General features: G+C 37.3%; 3 protein-coding genes across 5 annotated transcripts; all 3 read left to right on the top strand.

The window, feature by feature from the left end:
* The first annotated feature begins 428 nt into the window (after nucleotides 1-428).
* On the top strand, nucleotides 429-4,479 carry LOC116247821 (alcohol dehydrogenase 2-like). The gene is made up of 10 exons (XM_031620159.1): nucleotides 429-572; nucleotides 908-1,044; nucleotides 1,269-1,315; nucleotides 2,270-2,595; nucleotides 2,862-2,944; nucleotides 3,077-3,152; nucleotides 3,318-3,379; nucleotides 3,596-3,691; nucleotides 3,859-4,020; nucleotides 4,121-4,479. The coding sequence occupies exons 1-10, from the start codon at nucleotides 536-538 to the stop codon at nucleotides 4,235-4,237; spliced, it is 1,143 nt and encodes a 380-aa protein (XP_031476019.1). The 5' UTR covers nucleotides 429-535; the 3' UTR covers nucleotides 4,238-4,479.
* Nucleotides 4,480-5,003: 524 nt separating this feature from the next.
* LOC116247825 (alcohol dehydrogenase 1-like) lies at nucleotides 5,004-8,636 on the top strand. Of its 3 annotated transcripts, XM_031620174.2 has the most exons (11): nucleotides 5,004-5,042; nucleotides 5,161-5,244; nucleotides 5,344-5,480; nucleotides 5,634-5,680; nucleotides 6,175-6,500; nucleotides 6,590-6,672; nucleotides 6,760-6,835; nucleotides 6,917-6,978; nucleotides 7,299-7,394; nucleotides 7,815-7,976; nucleotides 8,235-8,636. In XM_031620174.2, the coding sequence occupies exons 2-11, from the start codon at nucleotides 5,211-5,213 to the stop codon at nucleotides 8,349-8,351; spliced, it is 1,140 nt and encodes a 379-aa protein (XP_031476034.1). In that variant the 5' UTR covers nucleotides 5,004-5,042; nucleotides 5,161-5,210; the 3' UTR covers nucleotides 8,352-8,636. The 3 variants fall into 3 exon arrangements, with proteins under 3 accessions (XP_031476034.1, XP_031476051.1, XP_031476043.1); XM_031620191.2 differs by lacking the exons at nucleotides 5,004-5,042; nucleotides 5,634-5,680 and having other exon boundaries at nucleotides 5,100-5,244; XM_031620183.2 differs by lacking the exons at nucleotides 5,004-5,042; nucleotides 5,161-5,244; nucleotides 5,634-5,680 and having other exon boundaries at nucleotides 5,259-5,480.
* A 10,299-nt stretch (nucleotides 8,637-18,935) lies between these two features.
* LOC116245737 (peroxidase 43-like) lies at nucleotides 18,936-21,820 on the top strand. The gene is made up of 4 exons (XM_031617253.2): nucleotides 18,936-19,139; nucleotides 19,411-19,590; nucleotides 19,716-19,881; nucleotides 21,250-21,820. Exons 1-4 carry the CDS (start codon nucleotides 18,936-18,938, stop codon nucleotides 21,681-21,683), a joined length of 984 nt encoding a protein of 327 aa, XP_031473113.1. The 3' UTR covers nucleotides 21,684-21,820.
* Nucleotides 21,821-27,461: the final 5,641 nt, after the last annotated feature.

Here is a 27,461-nt window from a genome sequence, read left to right as displayed (position 1 = left end):
TTGACTCATGTTAAAATCTAAACTAATCTGTGCTGCATTGGCTTTTGCAAGATTTTTTCCTATTCTCCTAGCAATTCATATTATTAAATAAATTGGGTTGGAATTAAGTTTGAACACAAATTAATACATACTTCAGACGCAATTGCACTGCGTATTGAATCCTAAACTGGAGTTAATTACTCATCAAAACATGAATCCGATTCAGCACGGATTCGTGTCGAAACATGAAAATTTTGATTGACTCGCATCCCAGCACTGATGATAGCACGTCCAAGTTTGCGTGCGGAAAAGAAAACCAGGAGCCGTTGTTGATGGTTCGGAGATGATCAGAAGCACGTCCTATTCCTTAATGCACGTTCCTCTCTCTGTCTTTGTAGATCTCTATAAATAGCTATGAGAACCAGTGGCTTTTGCATCGAGGAAATTCCTGAGCTCAGGAAAGACTCAGAGTCTCTTCGTTTGATCTCTTTCTTTCTCTAACTTTTCTCGCTCGTTGGTTCTCTTGGTTTCTTCTATCCTTGGCTGCTGAAGATAAATGGCAAGCACTGCTGGTAAAGTCATCCGATGCAGGGGTAAGTACCACCATGGATTGCAGTAATATAAAGTATTTCTCTGAAACTCCATTGTTGATGTCGATCGATAAGCCTTTTGCTTTGTTCACCTGGAGATTCTACTGAGAGACCCCATTTTTGAGCTGCCATCCTTTGTTTGGGATGTCAGGCAGCAAAGCAAGAATTCCCCAAGTTAACCCGTGAAGAATCTGTCGGTGGTGTTCTGTAGTTTAATAATTTTCTGCAACTTCTTGCAGTTATAATTTTTCGATCTTTTAAATTCTAGTTTGACTTGTGTATAATCTCCTCTTTTAATTTTCTCATTTCTCTGCCACTGTTGGTGTTGGTGGGTGTAGCTGCTGTTGCATGGGAGGCGGGGAAGCCGCTGGTGATTGAGGAGGTGGAGGTTGCACCACCTCAGGCCATGGAAGTCAGGATCAAGATCCTCTACACTGCCCTCTGCCACACTGATGTCTACTTCTGGGAGGCCAAGGCACGTATCCTCTAGCATGGAGGGATCCCCTCTCATCATCAACGCCGCCGATCGAGCTGCCTTTAATCTTGTGCATATCTCGATACATACGTCGGAACACATGCTGTAAACGGCCGGAGGATTTCTCGGGCTTGGCTGGAGGAATCCAGCTTCTATATATATGCTGGTAAATTGATATGCGTTGTAATATATTTTATTTCTTCTTAATGTTTGTGGAAATGCAGGGGCAAACACCCATCTTCCCTAGGATCCTTGGTCATGAGGCTGGAGGGTGAGTCTTCTTCTATCTTTCTCGGCCTTGAAGTCTTGTGTTCCTTGTATGTTTCTTATATATTTTTCTCTTTAATTGGAACAAAAGTTTTAGCCAATTTTGGAAAAAGAAACGTCAGCAAGAGAGATTTTTTTTTAAAAAAAAGAGTGATTTGTCCTAGAAACATTTTACATGTGTATTTAAGTTGTTGACTTTTAAGAAGAAATATGAAAATTCAACAATATATATCTCATTTTCACAAAAGAAATATCATAACCTTGCAATTTTTGTACACACTATTCAAACATGAAGTCGGATGTCACTCTATTTTCTATAAAAATACAGTGTTTTGTCCTAAAAATATTTTACATGTCTGTTTGACTTATTGACTTTTAGGAATAAATATGAAAATTCAATAATATATATATATATCTCATTTTCAGAAGAGAAACATCATAACCTTGCCATTTTGGTACACATTGTTCAGATATTCGGATGTCAATGGATCAAATTTTTGGATATACTCTTAATTGCATTTGTTTTTCAGATATTCATGTACTTATATTTAAATACAAACAAAGAGAAGTCATATTCGAATATGAAATCCTATTTTACAATTCAAGTCCAATCCAAGTCTTTTTTTTACATTCATAGTCAAATCCAAATGTTGAACCTGACATATTTTCAAATTGTAATTAGAGCATTGAATATATGATATTTATTTAAAAGTAAATTTGATCTAAATCCAAATCCAATCAGACATTTATATGTATCCGAATCCAATCAAATATCATTTTTTAAACCTGAATCGGATCCAATTTTTAAATTGAATCTTAAAAGTTTTTTCCTAGATTCCGTGATATATCTTGTTGAATGCATAGCTTTCGTTGATTAATATCTTATTTTCTAGTTCTGACTCTCACGTTCCCAAATAGTTACAAATTAGCGTGTAAAAAATTTAATCGTAATTGGCAGGGTGATTGAGAGTGTGGGAGAGGGAGTGACTGATCTTCAGCCTGGCGATCATGTGCTGCCCGTCTTCACCGGAGAGTGTGGGGACTGCGCCCACTGCAAATCGGAGGAGAGCAACATGTGCGACCTTCTCAGGATCGACCCGGACAGGGGCGTCATGCTCGCCGACGGCAAGTCCAGGTTCACCATTAGAGGGCAACCCATCAGCCACTTCCTCGGCACCTCCACCTTCAGCGAGTACACCGTCGTCCACTCCGGCTGTGTTGCCAAGATCAACCCAGAGGCTCCCCTTGAGACTGTCTGCATCCTCAGCTGTGGCTTCTGTACTGGTATAACCTGATATTCACACAAACTAATTACATCTATTCCCCACTTTATGTTCACAAACATGCACTACGATCTGTTACACACACTCCCATACAAATAAGCAATCATTTTCTTTTTCTTTTTTTTTTTTCTTTGATTAGTTAAGACTAAGAGTGAACTGAATTAAAAATTATTTTCTCTAGCTGATGTTCATTCCGCAAAAGCAAATCATGATCTGTTTTTTGTATTTTTGGAATGACCAATGGCTCATTGAAAACAAAAATTTTAGGTTTTGGTGCAACTGTAAACGTTGCTAAGCCAAAGAAAGGCCAGACTGTAGCTGTCTTTGGCTTGGGTGCTGTGGGCCTTTCTGTAAGTTTCTTTTCCCTTGATTTCCTTCAGTTCTTAGCCGCTAGCTATTTAATGTCTGTGGATGGAATATTTCTTTCATTTTCTCCCTGGAGTAGTGCATGACTTGTCTTGTTGGTGTATCTCATTGACTAGGCTGTTGAAGGTGCAAGATTTGCTGGCGCATCAAAGATCATTGGAGTTGATCTCAACCCTGCCAGATTTGAACAAGGTTTAGTAGAATTTCTTTAGTTTCTTCATTGTTCAATTGAGTGTTGTTTCTTGTTATTAATTTGATTTTCTTTCTCTGATATATTGGTTTTAGCCTCTTGAAATTTCATGTCTAGACTGCTTGCTGATATCAATCCCTTTCTTCTTTACTCTTCTGATATGGCAGCAAAAAAATTTGGTTGCACAGACTTTGTGAACCCAAATGACTATGAAAAGCCTGTCCAACAGGTCACTTTCTAAACTCCATCCTTTGGCTTTTATTTTTGGGATACTTTTCTGTTTTTGGGTACAGTTTGGCAAGCAGGTGAAATTTGTTTTGGATGTTGAAACTTTTTCATCCTGTGAAAATGCCGCCATCAAGCCTAAGGAGAAAAGAAAATCAAGTGAAATGTGTCTATCTTGCTACAAAAGTGAAACTTGACTGAATTCTCTCTGAACTTGCAGGTGCTTGTGGAGATGACAAATGGCGGAGTTGACAGGGCTGTTGAGTGCACTGGCAGCATCCAGGCCATGATCGCCGCCTTCGAGTGTGTGCACGACGTAAGCAACCATTCATCTTCATCTGCCATGCAGTACCATCCATGGATTTCTGTCCAGAAGAGAAAATCTCTTGCTTCTGTCAACTGGAACCTGAATTGATTTCTTTAACAAACTGCCATTCAAGAACCAGACTTCTTGGTGCTGATTTTGTAACCTTTTGAACACAGGGTTGGGGAGTCGCTGTGCTGGTTGGAGTCCCTCACAAGGACGCAGTGTTCAAGACACACCCTGGAAACTTCCTGGTGGAGAAAACTCTCAAAGGAACGTTCTACGGCAACTACAAGACCCGCTCTGACATCCCTGAAGTCGTCGAGATCTGCATGAGAAAAGTAAGATACTAAAACATCAACTAACCGAAAGAGATGTAGAGTGATAGATGATGATGGTGATTGGGAGCATTTGATCAAGTGGGTGGTGTTCATTTTGCAGGAGGTTGAGTTGGAGAAGTTTGTGACTCACCGCGTTCCGTTCTCTGAGATCAACAAGGCCTTCGATCTGATGCTCAGCGGTCAGGGCATTCGCTGTGTCATGAGCATGGAAGAATGATGATGATTATGAAGCTTCCAATGAATACTGAAAGATTGCCAGATCCTAGATCAGTTACAGCTCCATTAATTTTGTAGGGAATGCATATTAAACTATGTTGCAGTACTCAGTTCCGTTTGGTTTTGTTAATTTCTCAAAGGCCACCATATATGTGTTCAAATTTTCTTTCACTAGTCAATTGGCCATTGAAGATTTGTTGTTTTGGTTGTGATCTTTTTGGAATATAATAAAGCATTCCCCCATTTTCCTCTATATCTATTGCCGAATCATTTCTGCAGCTCTCTATCTGATTATTCGTTTTCTAGCCAATGTCATTTAAAGAACTCTACCATTGTATTTTTCCTTGTCTTATTGGTGGAGCCAGAACTTTTTAGCTCAAAAGACACTAGTGTTGGCACCCGCAGCTTCGGTACTGCAAACCTGAATGCATAATTAAAGTAATTAAAGAGGAGTTTTAAATTTTAATACAAATGAAAAAACAAAGTCAGGTTCAATCCAGTAGCAAGGTTAATTTTGTCAGCCCTTTCACTAAAAAAGAAGCAAATAAATCCGCAACGAACGGAAATATGGGCTCCGAGTCCATGTGGCTTAACTTCAAAGTGGGACAAGTTTTCCTGCCTCTTCCCGTGAACAGCAACGTGGTCGCCTTCCTTCTGCTGACCTCTGCTTCGCCTTCCACGTAGAGATCCTGTACTTCATGGAATGCGTCACTCAGTCGACTTCCCAATAGCTATAACTTCTGAGAAGAGGTAGTTTGTAAAATGCCATCCTGCTGTGCCTCCCTCTGCTCTTTGGCCTTTGCATTGTAAGGCTACTGCTTATTCCTTCTATCAATTTCTCTCTGAGTTCCGTTTCTGTTTTTCTTCTTTTTAGATGGTAAAGAGAGTTAATCGAGTTTCCCTCACACCAAAATCTTTCATCAGGTTGATCGGTGTCCCGAAATCTGTAGTCCTCTGTTCAAGGAAGAAAAAAAATGTCTACTGAAGGCACGATTATTCGTTGTCATGGTAATCGTTTTTTACCAAAATTTTGTTGTAATTTCCTGTTTTCCACCATTCGTCGTCTTCAGCTTCATGTGTGCCTGCTTTTGCTTTCTGGTGGTGAAGCTGCGATTGCATGGGAGGCGGGGAAGCCATTGTCAATTGAGGAGGTTGAGGTTCATCCACCTCAAGCGATGGAAGTCAGGATCAAGATTCAATTCACTGCTCTATGCCATACTGACGTTTTCTTCTGGGAAGCCAAGGTGAACCTTTTTAACTTCCATGTCCTTCCGTCTGACCATGGAAACAGGCAGCTTACTGCTGCCTCCTCCTCCTCTTACTACTATTGTTACGGCTGAGCCATTTTTGGTAGCTACCTTTAACTATTTACTTCCTAATTTTTTTCAATTATGCAGGGCCAGACCCCTGTGTTTCCAAGAATCTTTGGCCATGAAGCAGGAGGGTAATGTTTATATTCTTTTTACTCCCGCTTGTTCCTGTTTCCAAATTTTTCTTCTTAAGATTTTATAATCATAATTAGGGGTGTTCATGAACCGAGTTGGGCCAACTCGAGTAATAAGAGACCAAACTTGAGCCAGGCTCCAACTTAGAGATTTCAGCTTGACTCAACCTGAGATCACAGGACTTGATTTTTGGTTGAGTCAAACACTGAGATCGGTTTTTTTTATTTGATCCTGTCTCTTTCTCCCTCTTTCTTCCTGACCTGAATTACATTCACTTTTGGCTCACTTGGTATGTGCTAAAAATATATGCTACATTAGCAAACGTTTAGTTTTAAAGAAACTTTGTCGAATTTCTCTAAGAGATCATTCCAGCAATGATAAAACGGAGAAGCATAAAAAGCTTCTTTTGAGAGTTTTCTTTAATCTTGAGGACAGATTATCAAGGCCTTCCTGTGGAAGCAATGTTTCTCTACTGAGAAAAGGTTTTATGCAGGGTGGTGGAGAGTGTTGGTGAAGGGGTGAGAGACCTTAAGCCAGGTGATCATGTACTGCCTATCTTCACAGGAGAATGTGGGGAGTGCAGGCACTGCAAGTCTGAAGAGAGCAACATGTGTGAACTCCTGAGGATCAACACAGACAGGGGAGTGATGATTGCTGATGGAAAATCCAGGTTTTCCATCAAGGGTCAACCAGTTTATCACTTTTTGGGTACTTCTACTTTCAGTGAGTATACAGTTGTTCACACTGGTTGTGTTGCAAAGATTAATCCAAGAGCACCTCTAGACAAAGTGTGTATCCTCAGCTGTGGAATTTCTACTGGTGACTATATTTCTTTTCCCTCTGAATCTAGAGTTTACCATGTGTTTGAATTATCTTCCCTGTTTACGCAGTTTTGTTGTGCCTTTCAGGTTTTGGTGCTGTTGTGAATGTTGCTAAACCGCCTAGAGGCTCTACTGTGGCAGTCTTTGGGCTGGGTGCCGTTGGACTAGCAGTAGGCTTCTTATCTATGTCTTATTCTTGCTGATCTAACTATACTTGCTCCTTTATATGGCATATTGTCTTCCCGTTATCGTGTTAGGCTGCTGAAGGTGCACGGGTTTCCGGCGCTTCGAGGATAATTGGAATTGATATCAACCCAAACAGATTTGAGACAGGTGGGCTAAGAAAACTGCTCTTCAGATTCTCTCATTGGCTTTTGATACTTGGTTGATACCATTGTTTCTGTGAAATTTCAGCCAGGAAGTTCGGTGTCACAGAGTTTGTGAATCCAAAAGACTCTAACAAGCCTGTTCAACAGGTTAGTGCACTTGGCTGGCTGCCCATTAGTTAAGCAGCAGAGCTTTTCCTATTCTAAGGATCAAGAACTTGTTTCTTGGTCTTGGTGAAAAAGGATGATCTTGTAGGAGAATTCGTGTATATTTATCCAGTCCCTAAGGTCGGGTAGATGAAAATAACTGTCAAAATGTACTAGAAAAAATAACCTGCTAAATTAGTGGTCAAATGCTCTTCAGCTCTATTATGGAATTATGAATATGTAACTTCTCAAATTCAAACAAACAGTGAGGAAGATAATGTCACCTGAGAATGAGTAATTTGCATGGTTGGTTGTTGTTGTAGGTGCTGGCGGAGATGACCAACGGAGGTGTTGATCGGAGCATCGAGTGCACAGGGAATATTCAGGCCATGATATCTGCTTTCGAGTGTGTCCATGATGTAGGTTCTCTCTTCTAACTTGCATCCATGTACGGTTGACAGGACATGCCTTGTGTTATCCAGTTATGAATGCATCCTGTACTGATCTTGTCAAACGCCGCGAAGCTCCACAATGTATTATCCATTTATGAATGCATCCTGTACTGATCTTGACAAATGCCGCGAAGCGCCACAATGTTCATAACAGAACTTTGTAATTTCTTTGATTATTGATATCTTGACAAGAGAATAGAAGTCTTCCAATCTTTTCTTAATCACTATCTAAACCAAATTCGATAAGCATCTGGGTTGGTGACTGACCAAATTACAATATGAATCATGGTCTTAGCTCTATTAGAACATGATAGTTGTTTTGTTTTCCATTCATCTTCTGATTAAAGCAGTACCAGAAAACTACCATTGTGGCCTTTTGATTACCAGGGTTGGGGAGTTGCTGTTCTGGTTGGCGTTCCTAGCAAAGAGGCAGTGTTTCAGACGAACCCCATGAACATACTGAATGAAAGGACTCTCAAAGGAACTTTCTATGGAAACTACAAGCCACGCTCTGACATTCCCTCTGTTGTGGAGAAGTACATGAACAAGGTGTGAATCCTTCTTAACTTTGAAAATTGCATTCCTGATCTCATGCTACCATTGTTCTTCCAATACAGACTGATCATTAGCAGTCCTTCCTTATCTCTGCAATAAATTGTCAATGCTCTTGGACACTCTTGAAAATGTCAAATCAGTTCTTCCAATGCAGATCGGTCATTAGCATTTCTTCCATGTCTCTCTATCAAAGGTTTATTTTCTAGAACAGAGTCAGAAATGCTAATTCAGTTTCCCATGTTTTTTGTGCAGGAACTCGAATTGGAGAAGTTCATAACTCATGAAATTCCTTTCTCTGACATTAACAAAGCGTTCGATTACATGGAGAAGGGGGAAAGCCTGAGATGCATTATAAGGATGGGAGCATAGCTTCGCTGTAAATAAAAACAGTTAGTACTAAATAAAAGTAAAATGCGACCAACGAGTGTATCTTTTCAGTGTCTTTGTCTTTGTGAATGCCTTTCGGCACCCCCAAAAATAAACTGCTTAAGTTGGTAGGTGTGAGTCTGGAGTTCTAATGAGTTTGGACTCTTTATCATCATGTAAATAGTAAGCAAATATTACCGAGTGCCGATTGTGTTCCATAGTGCTCGACTCAGCTTTATTTTATAGTCTGAAAAGACCAGGAAGAAGAAGAATAAATGCAGACGAAGATTAAGCGGTATAAAACAAAATCGTGTCGGGGAAAAAGCACCAAACCTTGCGATCTTGCTTCGATAGAAATCGTGTATCTCGTGGAGAGAGAAAGAAAGAGAGACGATAAAATGAGAATTTATACCAAAATTTGGGGACAAGAAGTCCTCCAATGCAATAACAGCCGCAAAACATAAGCAAAGAGACAAAATATATAGGTACAATCACCCAGTGAAAGATGAAGGACGACGTCGTAGCCGAATGACACAATAAACATCGTAATCGAATGACAAAATGAACATCTCCCTGCACAAGACGAGCCATAGACTCCGATGAAGAGAAGGTGCCCCTGAAGACCCTATTGTTGCGCTCTTCCCAAATGGGCCACCAAGGGAGAGAGAGAGAGAAAAGTCCAAGAAAAACAAAGAAAGTCCAAGGGAAACACTACCCCAACACTACCCCTGGTGACGTTTATTACGAATCCCTACGGATCAGGTGTAACCTGGCATAACCGATCCATATCATAAATTTGTGGACAAGTTCATAGTTTGGAGTTGAATATGCAACAATTTCTTATTGGTAACATGGCGAAATTATGAAACCTGGTGTTTTACTTGAGATGCACATGAACTGAGTTCAAGTCTGCACCTTGGTACAAACTTTATCCACTGATCTCAACATGGATCCACACAGAAAACGATAAGACCATACATATATACACACTAGACAAACAAATTAGTATTTTTCATATCCATACAAAGCTTTAGGGCCCGTTTGATGGGCGGGTAAAATTTAACGCGGTAAGTTTACCAAGGTAAATTTTTCTAGAAAAATTTAGTGGATGAAATTTTACCCTTTTCCAAAACGAGGCCCTGTTTGATTGTCGGGTGAAATTTAACGTGATAAATTTAACCATGTTTGATGAACATAAAGAATTTAACGTGATAAATTTAATCCTGTTTGATGCACAGGAAAAATTTAACCTGGAAAATGTTGTTTTTTTTTCTCCTCCCCAATTTGACGTTAGAAGGAGTAGGAATGCTAACTTACAAAACAACAAAACATCACCACTCAAATAAATGCCACAAAAGCTTGTGTTTCGAAGCCGAAACATCTAACGAGAAAGATCATCACCTCATCACCGATTCTTATATGTACAGATTACCCAAGCACACCACCAAACGAGAAAGATCATCACCTCATGGAACCACCACCAAGCCAAAACCAATAAATAAAAAATGAACTGCAGAACCCATATATTTCTTCATCAATCATCTCAAAACAAATCACCATACAGCCAGTTCATTAAAAGACAGGGCCATTCACACGATATATGTAACAAAAAGCAAAAAGAAATATCCAGCAACACATTACAACAGAAAGCACCTTCTTAACTTAATCTACAACTGCAAAAGTTATATATTTGTTCCCAAAAACATTAAACAAAAATTATCCACAAAAGTTACATGAATACGAATCCACAAAAGGGTGTACTTTCTACTAAGAAGAAAAAACAAAGTTTAATGAGTACATATCCAACAAATAAAACATGTAATCACAAAACAAGTAATCCAACATTTCTGGCTGCACTTTCGTTCTTCAAACTTCGTGTCTTTTATATCTTGCTTTGCGATGACATCTTCAATGAGTGGAGACCTGCGTACTTGCACACCATACTTGTTCTGGAGATACTCATGCATGTGATTTTCTACTACTTCTAATGAATCAAACGATCTGAAGATGGCACCCTTGTACCGATAAACTAATGGTTGGCACCGCTCCCAGCTGTCATATATGCCTCGCTCACGTCCTTCGAAAACCACATAGTACTTTTGGCGGGGCATCATCTTCGTTGTCCTGTTGAAAAGAAAACAAATGTCAGACAATCAAACTGAAGAAGTTGTCAACATTTATAAACAAACTTACTATTCAATTGATAATCTGTAAACATTTGAGATGATATAGCTGCTCTCAAAGCATTGTTGTTTCCTCGCTGATGTGTTTGGCTTGCAATTTCAAGTTCGCTTAAGACGAAATTATCAATCGAATGTGCATCTTCATCATCAAATTGCTCGGTGTTTGGATTGTGTTCAATTATGAAGTTGTGCAGTACACATGTAGCAAGAACAATTTGAGCTTGTTTTTGGAAAGGATACTAAACGTGCATTTTCAATATTGGAAAACGACCTTTCAACATGCCGAAAGTTCTTTCTACTGTATTTCGGAGTGATGAATGCCTATGGTTGAATAATTCTTCTTCTGTTCTAGGTGACCGTGCTCCCCGAGTGTTAAACTCAAGACATATGATAACGATGTCCTCGATAAGGTGTAAGCAAACCAACAATGTTTGGATACCCCCCCATCAGCCAGATAAAATTTGCCTACAATTGAACACAATTTATTTATACATTGATACATGCTTCTTAATAAAAGACTGAACTGGTTGGTGGAACTACGTACCTTCTGGGACAACAAATGGGTTTGTTTCATGATCTAGTGCATTGTACAATACTCTTGAGTCTGTTGCACTTTCTTCCCATCCGGCCAAAACGTAATGGAATCTAGTATCTAGGCCGACTACAGCCATGACGTTTTGAGAAACGAAACCTTTTCTATTGCGAAACCTTGCTTGATCTGAAAAAGGGACCCAAGCAAGTATATGTGTGCCATCGATTGCTCCTAAACAATTCTATATGACAAGGCAACTAGTTAGTCATGTTCTAGTTTGTCATGTTGTATGTGTCATGTTGAGTTCAACCAGCTTATCTAGTTTTCTTCATGAGAAGACGTCCCCTGTTATTCACTTAGTAGCACAAGGCCCCTTGATCACACTATAACACTTTAGTGCTCAAGATTGTGAATGTTGGTTTTCAGACAGAGACAGGGACTATCGCAGGTTTTAAGAAAACTGAATCTCACTCGGCACTGTTACAAATATTGGTAATACCAGGTTCCAGATTAACAATATGGCGAGCATGGTTTTTTATCTCAAAATCAACACCCCACCACTCCTGCCAAACATAATCAATGTCGATTGTATACAGATATCTTACCAAGAACAAAGAGTGGAAAGGCGTGGGATCACGGAACAGAAACAGCAAGAAAGCAGAAATTGTTCTCCATTTCCATTCTCTAAATAAAATAACACCAAGATCAAAAACTTCGAAGTAAACTGCAGAACTTCAAGAACGATAAGGATAACTACAATTCTTCTATTACTTAGCTGCTCGTTTACACAGACTGCCGCATATAATTAGAAAACTTGAGCTTTTCGCACAATCGTGGAGAAAGCAAAAAGGCACGAAGCGAACACCCACAATGACCACAAACTTGGAACATAAATGAAAAATAAAGGACATAGCAGCAACAAAACCAAGAAATGTGAACACCCAACAAGAGAAACAAAACATGAAATTAAAGAAAACAAAAACAAAAGAACCACACAAATCAAAGATACAAAAAGCGGAAATGGAGGAGTGAAGATTATGGCGTCTAACAGTGTCATCTCTTTGGATTTGGATTTTTTGGAATTCGCCGGATGGGGAGGTTCCCAAATCGATTGCGTGTTCTCATGGTTGTTCCTTTGCCATCATTAACTACTCCCAAATAGAGTGAGTAGGCACGGACGATGAGGCACAAAGATAACTTCAGCCACGTATGGTTTCAGTCTAAGAAGTTGGGACTGTGAGGCAGAAAGAAAAATGGGGAAAAATGTCCGTTGCCGGGCGTTCAAGGGGGGAAAAAAATGGGGGCGTTTGAGGGTGCTACCCAGCACAGAGAAAGGGGGGGAAATGTGCGGAAGAAAGGGGGGAAATGTGGGCAGCTAGCGACCGGGAGAGAGAGAGAGAGAGAGAGAGAGAGAGAGAGAGAGATACCGGCAGAAAAATGTCCGACGCCGGCCGCTTGAGAGTGTTGCGACGGTCGACGGTGAGACTTGGCAGTGAGAAGGCACGAGGGAGGAGGAGTTGCGGAGGGAGGTCGAGCGTTGCAGAGGGACTTCGAGCGCTGCGGAGGGAGGTCGAGCGTTGCGGAGGGACTTCGAGCACTGCGGAAGATTATGATGGGTAAGCTCGGACTTTCGAGCGGGTGGAATTCCACCCGCTCCCTCATCGGTTAAACGGGTGGAATTCCACCCCGTTTGATGGGTTCTCAACCGGGCGGGTGAAATTTCACCCGCCCGTACAAATTTTTCCTCCCCCGCCCACTTTCACCCGCCCATCAAACAGGCCCTTATAGACACAATAGTACTGTTCAGATGGGAGAAGGGTAGAAAGAGAGCGATACAAAGCATATATCTTGCCCTCTAAGATATAAACTGCTCATAAAATAGTCGGTTAATTATCATAGCTTAATTTTGCTGTTTAGTTGGCAATGCGGCTATTTGCTTAGCTAACGAGGCAAAAAATAAGAAATAAGTAACCTTTTCATGAAAAAATAAACAAAGCCAGCAGAGTTCCCAAGTTTTTGACCTCCGAACTCACGTTCGGTTTAAGCTAACCCGACTTGAAGCAACAAAAAATTGTTTCTTGATTAAAGGAGAAAACATTCCACTCCGTTTTTAAGATATATATATATATATATATATATATATATATATATATATATATATATATATATATATATATATATATATATATATATATATATATATATATATATATATATATACACACACATATATATATTTATATGTGGACCATTTAAGTCAGAAGCTAAACCGAACCAAGTGAAATTAACTATCAACTTTTATATAATAGGTCAATCGTTATTAACTTTAACTTGTGTTTTTGTGATCGTCAAAAGCTTAATGGTTCTTGTAATGTCAAAACTATGATGGTAAAAGAGGTAAACGTTTTCTAATGACAACTTGAATTAAATCATGTATTACGTTAAACGGCTATTCTATAGACGTGTTAGCAAGTTTATATGGTTTATTTAGAATAAACTTTGCAATAACATAATGGTTTCATTTTTGTTGAGATGTGGTTTGGAATATATTAAACTAATATGTTAATTGGTACAGATAAATTGGTGTTGGAATAGGGTTGCAGACAAGATGAGCTGGCCGGGGACCATGGCTTTGATCTTAGCACAATATCAAGTTGAGCTCGAGCTTGGCTTCTTTGTAATTGAGCATGACCGAGCTCAAACTCAGTTTAGGTAAACTCAAGCACCAAGTATAATCAAGTATAGAAAATTGAAATTAACCATATATTGTTGGAAGATTAAATATTTAAAGCATATCAATCAAAGCACCATAAACTATCATTAGAAATAGCATACACCGTTGCTATGATGTAGTTGCTAATGCTCATATGGCAAAATTTTAACTGTAAGATTTTTTTTTTTTTTTTTTTACCATCGTGCATGACTATATTACTTACATATTTGAGAAACCATTTTCTGAAGAGGAGTGAATGGTTTGAACAAGATCGCCCGCCGCCACTCGTACCCTTCAAATGAGATTATGAATGGCACTCTTAATTGTCAATCGAGAAACAGTCACATGATGTGGTTGCACTGTGTATATGATGTGCTCGGTCAATAGCACATCAAGATAATATGATTTTTGGTTATATAACAAGCATCGGACCTCTAGACGTGTTTCAAAATCTCTGCCGATCAAGTGTTTCAAATTCATGGTCTTTCCTATTCACGATTGAGTTCTTCAATGAAATTTTTAGCCTCACACATATGTCATGCCAGAAACAAAAATTGGGTCACACTAGAAATTTCGTTGAAGAACTTATCTATGAATTACGAAGGAAGAGTTGAATGGAAATGACTTTAGCTGCTAGAGATCAGAGAATTCGAGACCCTTCTAGAGACCTGATTCCTATAATGTTCATATAAATTTACTGTTACTTAATGACCATATATTTACATATTCGAGATGCGATTTTCTGTGAACAGGTGTGAATGGTGTGAACATGGTTCATATTGCCTTGTTGGACCTATGGTTGAACCAAATGATTGAAGATCAAGCTATTGATAGAGCACATCACACAGGGTAAACACATCATGTGACTGTTTTTCGATTGACAATTAGAAGTGCTATGGGGAATCACATTAGGGATTCCAGGCATGGATCTTTTGTGTGGGACTATATGTTACGTTTATGCTGGCATTCTTTCGGGTAAGCGAGAGGGTCAATCTCATCGCTTGAAGCGAAGCTCGAAGGCCCTCCTCCCATTCTCCCTACCTCTGGGGTCTTAAGTTGCGTTAGTGTCAGTGATAGAACGGAACACCCTTCAACTTGGATGTCGCGCCCTACAACCTTAAGACACATAAGCATAACACCCACGGGAATCAAACTAGAGACCTGCCTTATACAAGCCTCTAGCCTGACCAACTCGCTACGCCCCTTCTGGCTTATGCCGGCATTCTTTATACTCAAATCAATCTAATAGCAAAAAAGTATATAATTAAAATCACAAAAAATTCAAGTAAAAATGATGAAGTGAAGCCTGGGATTGAAAAAAGCAAGTGAAGAGCGCCTTCACCATCTGTCATACATTCGCAAGCCTGGGATTGGAAAAACTTGAGATCAGCCTTAGCAAGCTCAGTAGGACACTGGAATTCGTCCTTCAGCAATCAAATTTAAAGAAAAAAAAAACATCTGAGAAGAAAAGATACCACAAATAATATTTTAGGCAACAATAGAGGTAGAAGTAAAAAAGCTCATGTTTCAATGTGTCGAAAACAAGGATGGTAATTTTAGGTTTTAATATTATTATTGGCATCAAATGTTGTCTAATATTTGGCACTACCAGCTGTATGACCCGAAGTGAGAGTATTCGAATCTAAGTTTTTCTAATCCAAGACATTTTATTCAAATTTTCCTAATTTAAACTTGTGCTATGTTTCAGAGAGTAAATTTGATGAAAAAACCCCCCTCATATCTTCCATTGTTTGAAAACTCTGATATAAAATACTAGAACCAAAATTTAGGAGCTATATATGTGTGAGGAAAATTGCCTGTCGTTTGATGTTTTTGTTAAGACGTATGGACATTTTAGGTTTTAATATTAAAGTGTGAGTCTTTGCATTTAAATTTTCTTAATTTATGTTTTGTGTTCCTTTTAAGAGAATAGACATCTTCATGGCTTCATAGTTTCCCTCAACTTTCATTTAAAATGGGAGTTGTTTTTTTTAGATGCTTTATTCAAGATTTAGAGGGTATGCATGGGATAATTTCAAACATGGACCGTGAGAGGTCGTTTGATTGCTGTCCATTAGGACATGACAGACAGGACGTCCTGGAATAGAACACTATGTTCTTCTTGTCCGGCGTTTGTTTCATATATGTCTGTTCTGTCCATTCTGTTTGATGTTTGTTTCTGTCATGTCCGATCTGTCTATTCTATTTGTCTTGTTTGGTGTTTGTTTTTTTGTTTTGTTCAAACTGTCTGTGATGTTTGTCATCGACTATACATATCATTAATTTAAGCATAAACCTCAAGCAGAGAAGAAACTATCTAGTTCAACAAAAGATTAATCTAATCTAATCTGGTCTATGTCTTTCGAGTTTTATATTCCTTCTCAGTGAATCTTGGTTGGCAAATATTTGTTCCACAAATCCATGCAGATCATAAGAGACAAGAAGAGGCAGGAACCGACCCTCCCGCAACAGATATTTCTTATTGTTGAGATTCACTGGGAGAAAATGTTGAAGGCTTGTTGAAACGGGTGGAATAAACAAAAATGCTGGTGTGAGTTCAGTGCTTCAAGAACATTGCATCACCGATGGCTGGACGAAGTTCACCGCAAATAAAGATTGAATTGAAGATATTGTACATTTGTTAAGTTTGTTTTTTCCACACCAGGAGATAAAAGTATGCTCAAGTAAAAGCATACTTTGAACAATAAGAATGCAACTAAAAGTATAAACGTAAAATTCATAAAATTAGTTAAGAAAATCATGTGATATTTTTACAGGTTTAATTCATTTTTAATTTACTAAATCAAGATAGAGAAGGAAGACATACACACATTGGATTTATCTTTTGGAAATCGAGTGACCTCACGGATTTGCGCCACCTGCTAGCCGAAAATATATCGATGGTTTAAACCATTTTCTTATTTATTTTTGGATTTGTTAATTTTATAATAGATATGCTCTCTTAAGAGTGATTTGATCTTAAGTGTGATATCTAATGCATTGTATCTAGCCATTTGCATGGTTAATTACAATTGATATGATCTCTTAAGAGGGGATTTGATCTTAAGAGTGATTCCACAGACATGAACTCTTAACAGTGATTCCATAGATATAAGTAGGTCGTTTTCTTACTTACGTTAATGTTTTTTAATAGTTAAAAAATGAACTGCTTACCAAGATCAATTATTTTTACGAAAATGACTTGAATTAAAACATGATTTATATTAAATTAGTAGTTAAAAATATATTAAAAGATTAACATTTTGTCTGAAACACTTTTTTTGAACATGAATTTAAGAGGTTTGGTTTTTATTTCTTACCCAAGTGATCTGTTTGTCAGTTACTCTGTCTTCCTCTCTCCTCTCTCTCTCTCTCTCTCTCTCTCTCTCTCTCTCTCTCTCTCTCTCTATATATATATATATATATATATATATATATATATAAGAGAGAGAGAGAGGGAGAGAAAGAGAGAACTTGTTAAAAATAGGACGAGACACTTAGGTCAGGTATGGAATGAAAACAAACCATTTAAAAACCGTTAAAAAATATTTTAAATAAAATATAAACCTCTTAATATATACTTATAAAACTTATTTTGATATAAAACATGGTTTGAGTGAATTCGTTTTTATACAAATGTAGATTTTTCCATGATTATCAAAATGTTGATGTTATGAGGGCCTCGCATATTCATTTTTGCTTATTATAAAAATATTATTTAAACCCAAAAAATGATTAACTTAATATATATTTTTCATGTAAGTAATCTTTAAGATCATATTGGTAAGGTTATACTTCAAAAAAAAACTTTAAATATCATATGGTTTTCGTTTCTGACCTGTTAGTTTGATTTATATATATATATATATATATATATATATATATATATATATATATATATATATATATATATATATATATAGAGAGAGAGAGAGAGAGAGAGAGAGAGAGAGGTGGAGTTCGGCAGACTGAGGACTTATTGAACTCTCAAGAGTTAGTCAAACAATTTGAATTCTCAAGAGTTAGGCAGACAATTACTACTAAAATTATGCCAAAGGATACGGACACTACGCATTGAATTATTTAAACCTTTGAAAGATCCCAAGTATAAATTTATCATTTTCCTTGGAAAATGGTTGAAACCATCCACTAAACTGCGTAAAACTGCCGTCCACTTTTCCGGATCTATCTGACCTGAATAGCTTGCACAGAAATAGAGCAAATTAATGTCCCTTAAAGAGTTGAGGAAGATCAGAACATGGGGTGTCTGCTTAACCTAAGCAGAAGGTTGAGGAATGTAAGAATTCATGACACGTATTGATATTTTTTGGCAAATTTTTTGAGGGACCTGTTTATATTTTTGTATTTTTTAAAAGATAAAAATTTCTAAATTTCTAAAATGAAAGGGTCCCCGTACCATGCTTATGAAAGAACAAGCCCATTGAGCAGGATGGTATTTGAAGGAGCCTTAACCTAAAAATAATAGAACAATTTAAATGTAACCCCCAAAAAGATATATATATATATATATATATATATATATATATATATATATCTCAAAAATAAGTTTTGAAGCAGTCTTCAAAACTCAAACACCGTGTGTGCATCGGGTCGTGTGCTTAATCATGTCCGTACAATGTCATGCATCGGGCGGCCATGATTTCAGCGTCTTCATATAAGTGTTTAAAATAACTAATTAAGTTACATATCTTCTGAAAGGAATATTGTAAATATACCCATCTACTAAAAATACACTTACCGGTGCAATTTTTGCTAAAGGGGCCTAACCAAAAGAGGGGCAGACCAATTACAATAAGAAAAAGCAACCACACTTGTTGATAAATTTAGTGGTTTTTTTTTTGTCATCCTTTTTCTTCAAAGAAAAATATTATATCCTCACATAGAAAGAGGGAAAAAAAAAGTTTTATCCTGATGAAAATATCACAGGCAGGCACCATTCACCACTTTCTTTGAAAACCGAATATAAACTAATTTCCCTTTTACGCAACATCCTACAAGTAATGCATTTAGAATACAAAATTCCACTGAATTCATGGCCTTCGTCACTGTTCAACATTGTCTTTTGCTTCTTTTTGTTTATATAAGGAGCTGCACCAAGGTGGCGTTCCCTGGTGCTCCTCCCTCAATCTTTAGCTCAAATGGCCAGAAGAGCTATAATTCTTCTCTGCTCCATCAGCTTGCTGCTGGATCATTCATGGGGATCCCTTCAAGTGGGTTTCTACTCCTCTACCTGCCCTGCTGCCGAGTCCATAGTTAGATCCGCCGTTCGAGCCGCCATGACTTTCGACTGGACCATCACTGCTCCCCTACTCCGCCTCCACTTCCATGACTGCTTTGTTCAGGCATATTTCCAGTGGCTGGTGTGGCCAGTTGCCCACACCAGCTTCTCAATTTTCTTTATGTTTACACTAATTTTCTTTAATATTTACTTTGTTATACATGTAAATGCCCCTTTTATGTATGAAAATCTCTGAATCAGTGCCCCTTGAGAAAAATTTTCTGACTCCACCATGCATATTTCTTGAAATTTCTCGATTCTGCTTTCACCAGTACAGCTCCATTTACGTGATTAATGGTTTAGAAAACCTCAGATTTCCTTTTACTTTTGTTCAGGGATGTGAAGGGTCTATTCTGATTGATGGGCCGACTTCCGAGAAGACCAGCCGGGCCCATGCAGGCTTAAGGGGGTTCGACGTGATCGATGCTGCGAAATCTCAGCTGGAACAGGTGTGCCCCGGCGTTGTTTCGTGCTCGGACATAGTGGCATTGGCGGCGAGGGACTCTGTTTCCATGGTAACATGCTGCATCATGCACTCATACTGAACATTCACTTCCTGCACTAAGGCAGCTTAGCTTCAATCTCAGTCTCACTTGTTGTGCTAACAGAGTTAGTAAGAGAAATTTCTTTTGAATTGTAGAGTGGAGGGCCAAGTTATCAAGTTGAAACAGGGAGAAGAGATGGCCTTGCTTCTGTGGCTTCTGATGCTAGCAGAATGCCTGATGTTAATGACCCCATCAGTGTCCTCAAGGCGAAGTTTGCAGCAAAGGGACTCTCTGCTTCAGACTTGGTTCTTCTAAGCGCAGGTAAAAAGTAAACAAAAAGCTGATAAAAACATAATGAAATTCACATTTTCAACAACAATAACAATGGATTGTAAGATTTAAAAAGCTAAACCATTGAATTTCCCTTTTTCTTAAGTTCAATATTTGCAAAAAAATTAATCAAATTGGGAAGGAAAATAGAAAGATTTATGTTTGAATGCTGTTTACATGCTTGAATTAGATTGCAATTTTAAACATGTAGAATTGCAAGGAAGAGTCAAAAAAAGTAGTTGTAGATATTAATTGCAATGCCATGTGAATTTTATATAAAGCAGAGCTCAACTAGTGAGGCTGGCTGCTTGAGTAAGCTATAAGGAGCTCACTTTTCTCTTCAACCAAAGCATGATGCTAATGACTATTCTATGAACTAGAAGGACCCGCTACATTAACTGAGGGAAGAACTCTTGCATGGAAAGGAAACTCTTCTTGGTACTTGACTCAATGTGTTGAACTTAAATGTTGTGATATTGGTTTTCATCTGGTATTGGAAACTGTGAAAAATTATATATTCAAATTTCAGCTGATGCAGCGTCTAATTAGGCAATGCGGGATGGTACATAATAACACTAATACTACTTAAGGGCAAGCGCAAAGATAGAAATTTTTCATGAGGCGGGTCGAATTACAGTTATTAAATTTTGAATAGGAGCAAAATATCATTTTTTACAAATTTTTATGCAGAACAAATGAATTTTTTTTAAATTTGCATGTAAACTTTTAAAAAAAAAAAATTTGTTGAGGTGGAGCCAGGGCCTATGCAGACCCTACCTTGACTTTGCCCTGGTTAAGGGCAGTGACAAAAAATTTTCGTCAGATTTCATGAGAAAATCGAGTTATAATTTCAAAATTTTGACAAAAGCCAAAATATCATTGATACAAAGGAAACCGGGCTTGAGTTTGAAAATTATTTCAGTGAAGCAGTTTTTCCATCTGATGCGTCATTCTATATATATTTCAAAAAAGTTGCTCACGCAGACATGTTTTCGTAATATTTTAATTTTTAAACTGTAGTATGAGCTTTTCATTTTCATTCTTGAGTTTCTTGAAATTCCATGCAAGTGGTTCTGATGCTAAAAACCTGAAACCAGGCCCAGCTCAACCTAGTTAAAATAAAAAAAAAAAGTTAAAATATAAAATAATTTTTTTAATATAAAATATATTTTAATAATAAATATATATCATTAAAAATAATATAAAAAATAAATCAAGTCAAATGGAACCAGAACCAGTTTTTTTTTCTTTTTTTAGCTTGGGCCGATCGAGCCTGAAATGAGCTTCTCATTTTCATTCTTGAGTTTTTTGAAATTCCATGTAAGTGGTTAAACTTGATCAATTTACCAAACTTGGCAGGGGGGCACAGCATAGGCACGGCGGCATGTTTCTTTATGACCAAGCGCCTCTATGCATTCACTCCCGCCGGAGGGTCCGACCGCTCCATAAATCCGGCGTTCCTGCCGGCACTGGAATTAACCTGCCCGGCGAACGGCGACGTCAATGTCCGGCTGCCTTTGGATCAGGGAAGCGAGTTTTCGTTCGACAAGAACATCCTCAACAATATCCGGTTCGGGTTCGCGGTTCTCGCATCCGATGCACAACTCTACGAGGACCCGTCCACCCGACGGGTCGTGGATTCGTATTTTGGGCTGCGCGGCGGGTCCGTTCCCGACTTGTCCAGTTCATCCTTCCATCGAGATTTCGCGAATGCAATGGTGAAGATGGGTCGGGTCGGTGTAAAAACCGGATCCCAGGGTGAAATCAGAAGAGTATGCTCCAGATTCAATTGATGTCTCTTACCTTGCTTGACACTGTTTCTTGACTAATTGTACGGAGGAATTTGAATAAATTAGAAATAAATGGAGTCTTTTTGTCATTAAATGTAATTCATGAGGCCTTTCGAGTAAAGTGTTCTTCAATTCATAAATTTAATTAATGAGTAATTCAGTTTGTGTTCATGGCTGTTATAAGCAAGACATAATAGGTACTTGTTCATAAGAAGAAGGAGCATGGCATAGCTCGCTAGGTTAGGGATTGTATAGATGGTGCGTCCTTGTTTCGATTCTCATGGGCCAAAGGCAGAGTCAAAGGGGGGCTGCGATGGGCCTTCCCACTCACCCCCCTAAAAAAAATTACATGTAAATTTTTCAAAAAAAAATTGAAAAATTATAACTTCAGCCCCTCTTAAAGTTTTAACATTATAATTTGGCCCTCCTCATGAAAAATTTTTGACTCCACTTTTGCCGTCAATGATGGAGCTACATATAGTTAGAGATGTCAATGAATCACATTTAGATCATATATACGATTAATTATATCCGTTTTTTCATATATTCACATATTTACATTCGAATTCCAATAAAGAAAAGTCATATACAAATCCGATCCAAATCTGTTTTTCATAGTTATATACGAATCCAAATTTTGACCAGGTTTTGCCAATTTTCAAAATTTAATAGCATTTGATACAAGATATTTGTCTAAATGAGTCTGAATCGAATTTGTATCTGAATTCGATCGGATATTTATATGCATTTGAATCCGACCAGATGCAATTTATTAAATCTGAATCCGATCAGATGCAATTTATTAAATCTGAATCCGATCTGATTTCTTAATCAGATATTAATTTTTTTTCCATATTCAATTTTTTTGGATCGGACCAATCAGATATCCTATTCAAATCGAATATATTGACGTTCGTACATATAGGTAGCCGTGAGCAAATGCCAACAACAAAATTTTTATTTATTTTTACATAAACATTTTACAATTATTTACTTATTTATATATGTTGTGTTCATTCAAAAATGAGAATTTCTATAACAGTGCCCCATAGCCAAAACACGACCTACCGTGGGTGCTAATCTCGAATGCTATTTAGGGTGAGATGTACTTGAATACCTCCCTAACGTCATACCCAATCTAGGAGCTTGGAGGCAAAGAAAATAACGGGCCTTAGGCCTCATAATAACAATTTGTATATAGCTTTTAAAATTCACATGTAACATTCATACACTAATCAAATATGTTTGTAAGCATGTACGAATATGAGTAGATAACGAGGTCAAGAGTTTGTGCTTGTTATAATAAAATATCTTGTGCATTATCATGGAAAAGCTAAAGATAAAACAAAGAAACGAAAAATGAGAAATGAATCCAAGAAGTAAAAATAATTTATTGATAAGCAAGTTTCTTATTTTAGACGCAACAAGCATTATATAAATAAGAAACAAGTTTCCGAGCTTTGACTGCTTTGAAGGAAGTGTCCAACTCTCCTTTCTCGAAATGTGTTTTTAGAGAAGTGAGATTAGTCTTTTTTAAAACGAAACTAAGTTATAACTATCATTTGGTACTATTAAATGACCTCATAATTAGTGACTGCATTGAATGTGAGTTTTAAGTGGAACTGTTACTTTTGTCATTCATATTAGCTTTATATTTTATTGACCCGCGAGTCATATTTTGTTCTATATATATATATATATATCATCCAGCCATCTTGACCTTCTTGCAATCATGGTCATATGATGCATTGAATTGTGTGGTGTGTTATAAAAGTTACAGGATTTCTCTGTTTAAATCCAGACAAAAAAAATCATCAAATTTTATATCAAATCCACCCAATGCATCGGATAGCCGCGATTGGATGGACCCCAAGATGGGAGAATGACTATAAAATAGTGTTTGATGAATATAGTTTGCATATTATCCCACTTAATCTACAGAATTATTTAAATTTAAATGTAGAGAATCTGCATTTTTTTATTTACAAAGAAGCTGACTCAATCCGATGTTCATTTTTCGCTTCGCCTTTGTTTAAGCAGCGTATATAAGACTACCTGTAAATTTAACTTCCCAACAACAAAAACAGTGCACAACAATGGATTTGAAATTGCATAGAAAATGGATAACATGAAATATCAAGTTATTACTGTGAAGAAGAAGTCTCGAGATGCTCGAGATGCTGTTATCATTCTGTGTACTACCTGGAAACTTTATTTTGATGAATTAGAAGAAAACCAAATTAAATTGTGGTACTTTTATGGAAACGACATTGGGAGCCTTGTCTTCAATATCATCATGTGAATGTTTTGATTTTAATGTAGTTAAAAATAATATTTTTTTTGGTAAATTATACTTATCTATCTAAACCACTATTGTTTTTCTAACCATTCTGTTTAGGTGCTCTATGCATTAACAATACGAATCTCTAGAGTGGTTACATTATAAATATGTGAGTTCTCTTTAATTTTTTTTTCTGTGTTTTCTATGTGTCTTTCGTTTTCTTGTCTTGTTTTATTTTCTTTGTTAAACATTAACTTATAGTTAGTAGAAACATTGAAATAGACATGAAAAATATACAAGTAGATTATCTGCCTCTTATCTTACTTATTGTAGAGAATTTTATTGATTTAAATGTAGAGAACATGTAGTTTTTATTTACAAAGAAGCTGACCCAATTCAATGTTCGTTTCCACTTCACCTTTGTGCAAGCAATGTATAGAAAGTTGGCTATAAATTTAACTCCTTAACAACATGAACAAGTGCCAGGTGAAGAAAAAGTCTCGAGATACTGTTAGCATTTTATTTGTCACCGCAAAGCATTATTCTGAAGAATTAGAAGAAAACCAAATTAAGTGGTGGTGGTTTTATAGAAACGACAATGGTGAGTCTTGCCTTCGATATCATCATATGATTATTTAACGTAGTCAAAAACAATATTTTTTTTTTTGTAAATTGTACGTATCTGTCAAAACCATTTTCGCGATTTAAGTGTTTTTTGCATTAATAATTGAACTCTTAAGTAGTTTATTATAAATAGGTGAGTTCTTTTTAATTTCTTTTTATCTTTGTTTTCAGTGTGCCCTTTGTTTTTTTTCTATGTTTTGTGTGTTGTTTTATTTTATTTATTTATTTGTTTCTTATGGCTAGTAGCGACACTGAAAGAGACATGAAAAATAGGCAAGTACATTATTTATCTCTTATCCCGCTTAATGTAGAGAATTTTGTAGATTTAAACGTGGAGAACATGCAATTTTTATTACGAAGCTAACTCAATCCAATGTTCTTTTCCACTTCGACTTTGTGCAAGCAACGTATAAAAGGCTGACTATAAATTTAACTCTTCGACAATATGAACAAACCCACGCCAATGGATTTGAAATTGCATTGAGAATTGACAACATAAAAGATAAATTTATTGTAGTGAAGAAGAGCTCTCAAAATATTGTTACCGTTCTATGTACCAATTGTAAACTTTATTATGATGAATTAGAGATAAACTAAATTAAGTGGTGGTAGTTTTAAAGAAACGATTGTGCGATGAGTCTTGCCTTCAATATCATCCTGTGATTGTTTTGATATTAACACAACAAAAAACAATATTGTTTTTTTTTTAATTATGCGTATCTGTAACAACCCGACCCACTCCCGAGCTCTGGGCCCGGGTTCAACGGATCCCAACCCGCCCTCTAGCAGTTTCGGTTCCAATTCTAAAAAGGCTATAAACCAAGACAATCATCTCATTAATAGCCTCCCTTTATAAGCTCTTGAAGATCCCTCACAATCTTCGACACGAGACTAAACATATGGGGTGTACACCTGAAAGTCTTATTCTGATGAATTAAAAAAAAACCGAATTAAGTTGTGGTGGTGGTTTTATATAAACGACAATGGCGAGCATTGCCTTCAATATTATCATGTTATTATTTTGATTTTAATGCAGTTAAAAACAATATTTTTTTTTAAATTGGACTCATCTATCAAAACCAGTATCACTTTTCTAACTTTAAGTTACTTTGAGCAAGTGGTTATTTATCTTTTATATTGTCAATTCTCAATGGATTATGATGTCTTCTTGTGTAACTTAAGTTTTTATTAATAAATATTGCTCAAAGTAACGACAAGGAAATGATACGAATTGGGTTTGTAATAGTGGCTTGTGAGATGGTGGGATCTGGTTGTACGGTTGGTTGGAGAACAGACATTTTTTTGAAATTCTTTCTTTAAAAGTTAAATAAAAAGAAAAAACCAACTTGGCTGTTGGGTTTTCTAAAATAGGGAGAAGAGAGCAACTAATGATGCATCAATGGGTGTAGAGGAAGACAGAAAGAGGTAGCGGCGGCTGAAAATAGATAGAGAGAGAGGGTGAGTGATTAAGAGGTAGATGGTGGGGCTGACACATATTGCATGATTCAGAAAACATGAAAAGAAATTGCAAATAAAGTTAAGGCAGTTAAACCAGTTTTAACGTCTTCTTTTATTCTTGCATTCGAGGAGTTCTAAGCCTTTGGTATCCTCACATTTTAAAGAATTGTAATTTCTTCTAACTTGCTTTAGCAAATCTTGGTCGACGGGCTCTAATCATTGAAATTGCTGATCCATGATCCAAAATGGTTTCGCCTGATCACATAATTGTATTAGCAAGATAAAAGTAGGGATCGATAGCAAAAAGTAACACAAAGATTGCATGTTGATCATCATCATGACCCCTCTGATCAGCTGCTTAAGTTTACTTAATAAATTTCATATATATCGCATCACTAGTTGCAATAACATTGGAAAACCTTGGATAATGATCTGGAAAGCATTCACTATCGCAATCACTATGGCTCACATATTCTTCTTCGTCTACATCACCAAGTGCGTGATCAATGCTTGCAAAGGAAATGTGGTGCCTTTTAGTCCATATCTCGCTCTCATAATCGCCCAGCACCCAAACAACTGCGTCTTTGAGGCAATATTCCAATCCCAATATCTTGATAGGCTTCCAGTTGTTTTGATGTGGCCATTAGTATCCTCACATTTTATGTCCATGCAATATAAGCCTTTGGGTTCTGTCCTGAAATGTAGGCGATAACTTGCTGGACATGGTGCATCCTGAAGTAATTGTTAATGAAATTCGGGTCATCGATGAGCTGCCGCCAAGACTTGCACACCAACCTGAACCTCACCAAGTCCCTAGCGGCCACACTCGGTAATGTGAACTCGTCCACCACATCAAAAGGAATTGTAATTTCTTCTACTTTCCTTCCAGCCTTCTTGGTCAATACAACGTCGAAAGGGACTTGTCAGCTCGGGCCCCTAGTTCGACGGATCCCAACTCGCCCCCTAGCAATTTCGGTTTCAATCCTAAAAAGGCTAGGAACCAGGACAATCATCTCATTAATAGCCTCCCATTATAAGCCCTTAAAGATCCCTCACATCTTCGATACGGGACTAAACTTCTGGAGTGTTACAATATATATATATATATAAGAATAAATATTTAAGATTTCTATTTAAAAATAAAGAACTTTTAAGAGGCTGTCTCTAGAAGTAAATATGGTTCCTTCTTGAATGGGTAAGGGTTTGGACTTTTAGTTCATGAGTAACCATTCAGTTTAGTTTTCTTTCAGGGCTCCAAAGCAATGTAGAGTCATCCAGGGGAAAGAGAAAAAGGAGAGCACCAATGCAAGCAATTAGTAATAAGAAAAGGCAGTGCACATTCACCTTGAAGCCTTCAACCTGTTGCCGCTTCTTAGGGATGTCAACGGATCGAATATCGTTCGAATTGCTTTCAAAAA

Source organism: Nymphaea colorata, chromosome 1 (genome assembly GCF_008831285.2).
Source record: "Nymphaea colorata isolate Beijing-Zhang1983 chromosome 1, ASM883128v2, whole genome shotgun sequence".
Classification (NCBI taxonomy): Eukaryota; Viridiplantae; Streptophyta; class Magnoliopsida; order Nymphaeales; family Nymphaeaceae; genus Nymphaea; species Nymphaea colorata.
The sequence above is the reverse complement of the archived record's forward strand: the minus strand, read 5'-3'. Positions and strand labels throughout refer to the sequence as shown.

Excerpts from the sequence above, each read along its gene's own strand:
- LOC116245737 (XM_031617253.2), top strand. The coding sequence starts at position 18,936 with ATGGCCAGAAGAGCTATAATTCTTCTCTGCTCCATCAGCTTGCTGCTG. Across the intron at positions 19,591-19,715 it reads CGAGGGACTCTGTTTCCATG|AGTGGAGGGCCAAGTTATCA; the intron begins GTAACATGCTGC and ends TTTGAATTGTAG. Across the intron at positions 19,882-21,249 it reads CTTGGTTCTTCTAAGCGCAG|GGGGGCACAGCATAGGCACG; the intron begins GTAAAAAGTAAA and ends CAAACTTGGCAG.
- LOC116247821 (XM_031620159.1), top strand. The coding sequence starts at position 536 with ATGGCAAGCACTGCTGGTAAAGTCATCCGATGCAGGG. Across the intron at positions 2,596-2,861 it reads CAGCTGTGGCTTCTGTACTG|GTTTTGGTGCAACTGTAAAC; the intron begins GTATAACCTGAT and ends CAAAAATTTTAG. Across the intron at positions 3,380-3,595 it reads ATGAAAAGCCTGTCCAACAG|GTGCTTGTGGAGATGACAAA; the intron begins GTCACTTTCTAA and ends CTGAACTTGCAG.
- LOC116247825 (XM_031620174.2), top strand. The coding sequence starts at position 5,211 with ATGTCTACTGAAGGCACGATTATTCGTTGTCATG. Across the intron at positions 6,501-6,589 it reads CAGCTGTGGAATTTCTACTG|GTTTTGGTGCTGTTGTGAAT; the intron begins GTGACTATATTT and ends TGTGCCTTTCAG. Across the intron at positions 6,836-6,916 it reads CCCAAACAGATTTGAGACAG|CCAGGAAGTTCGGTGTCACA; the intron begins GTGGGCTAAGAA and ends GTGAAATTTCAG.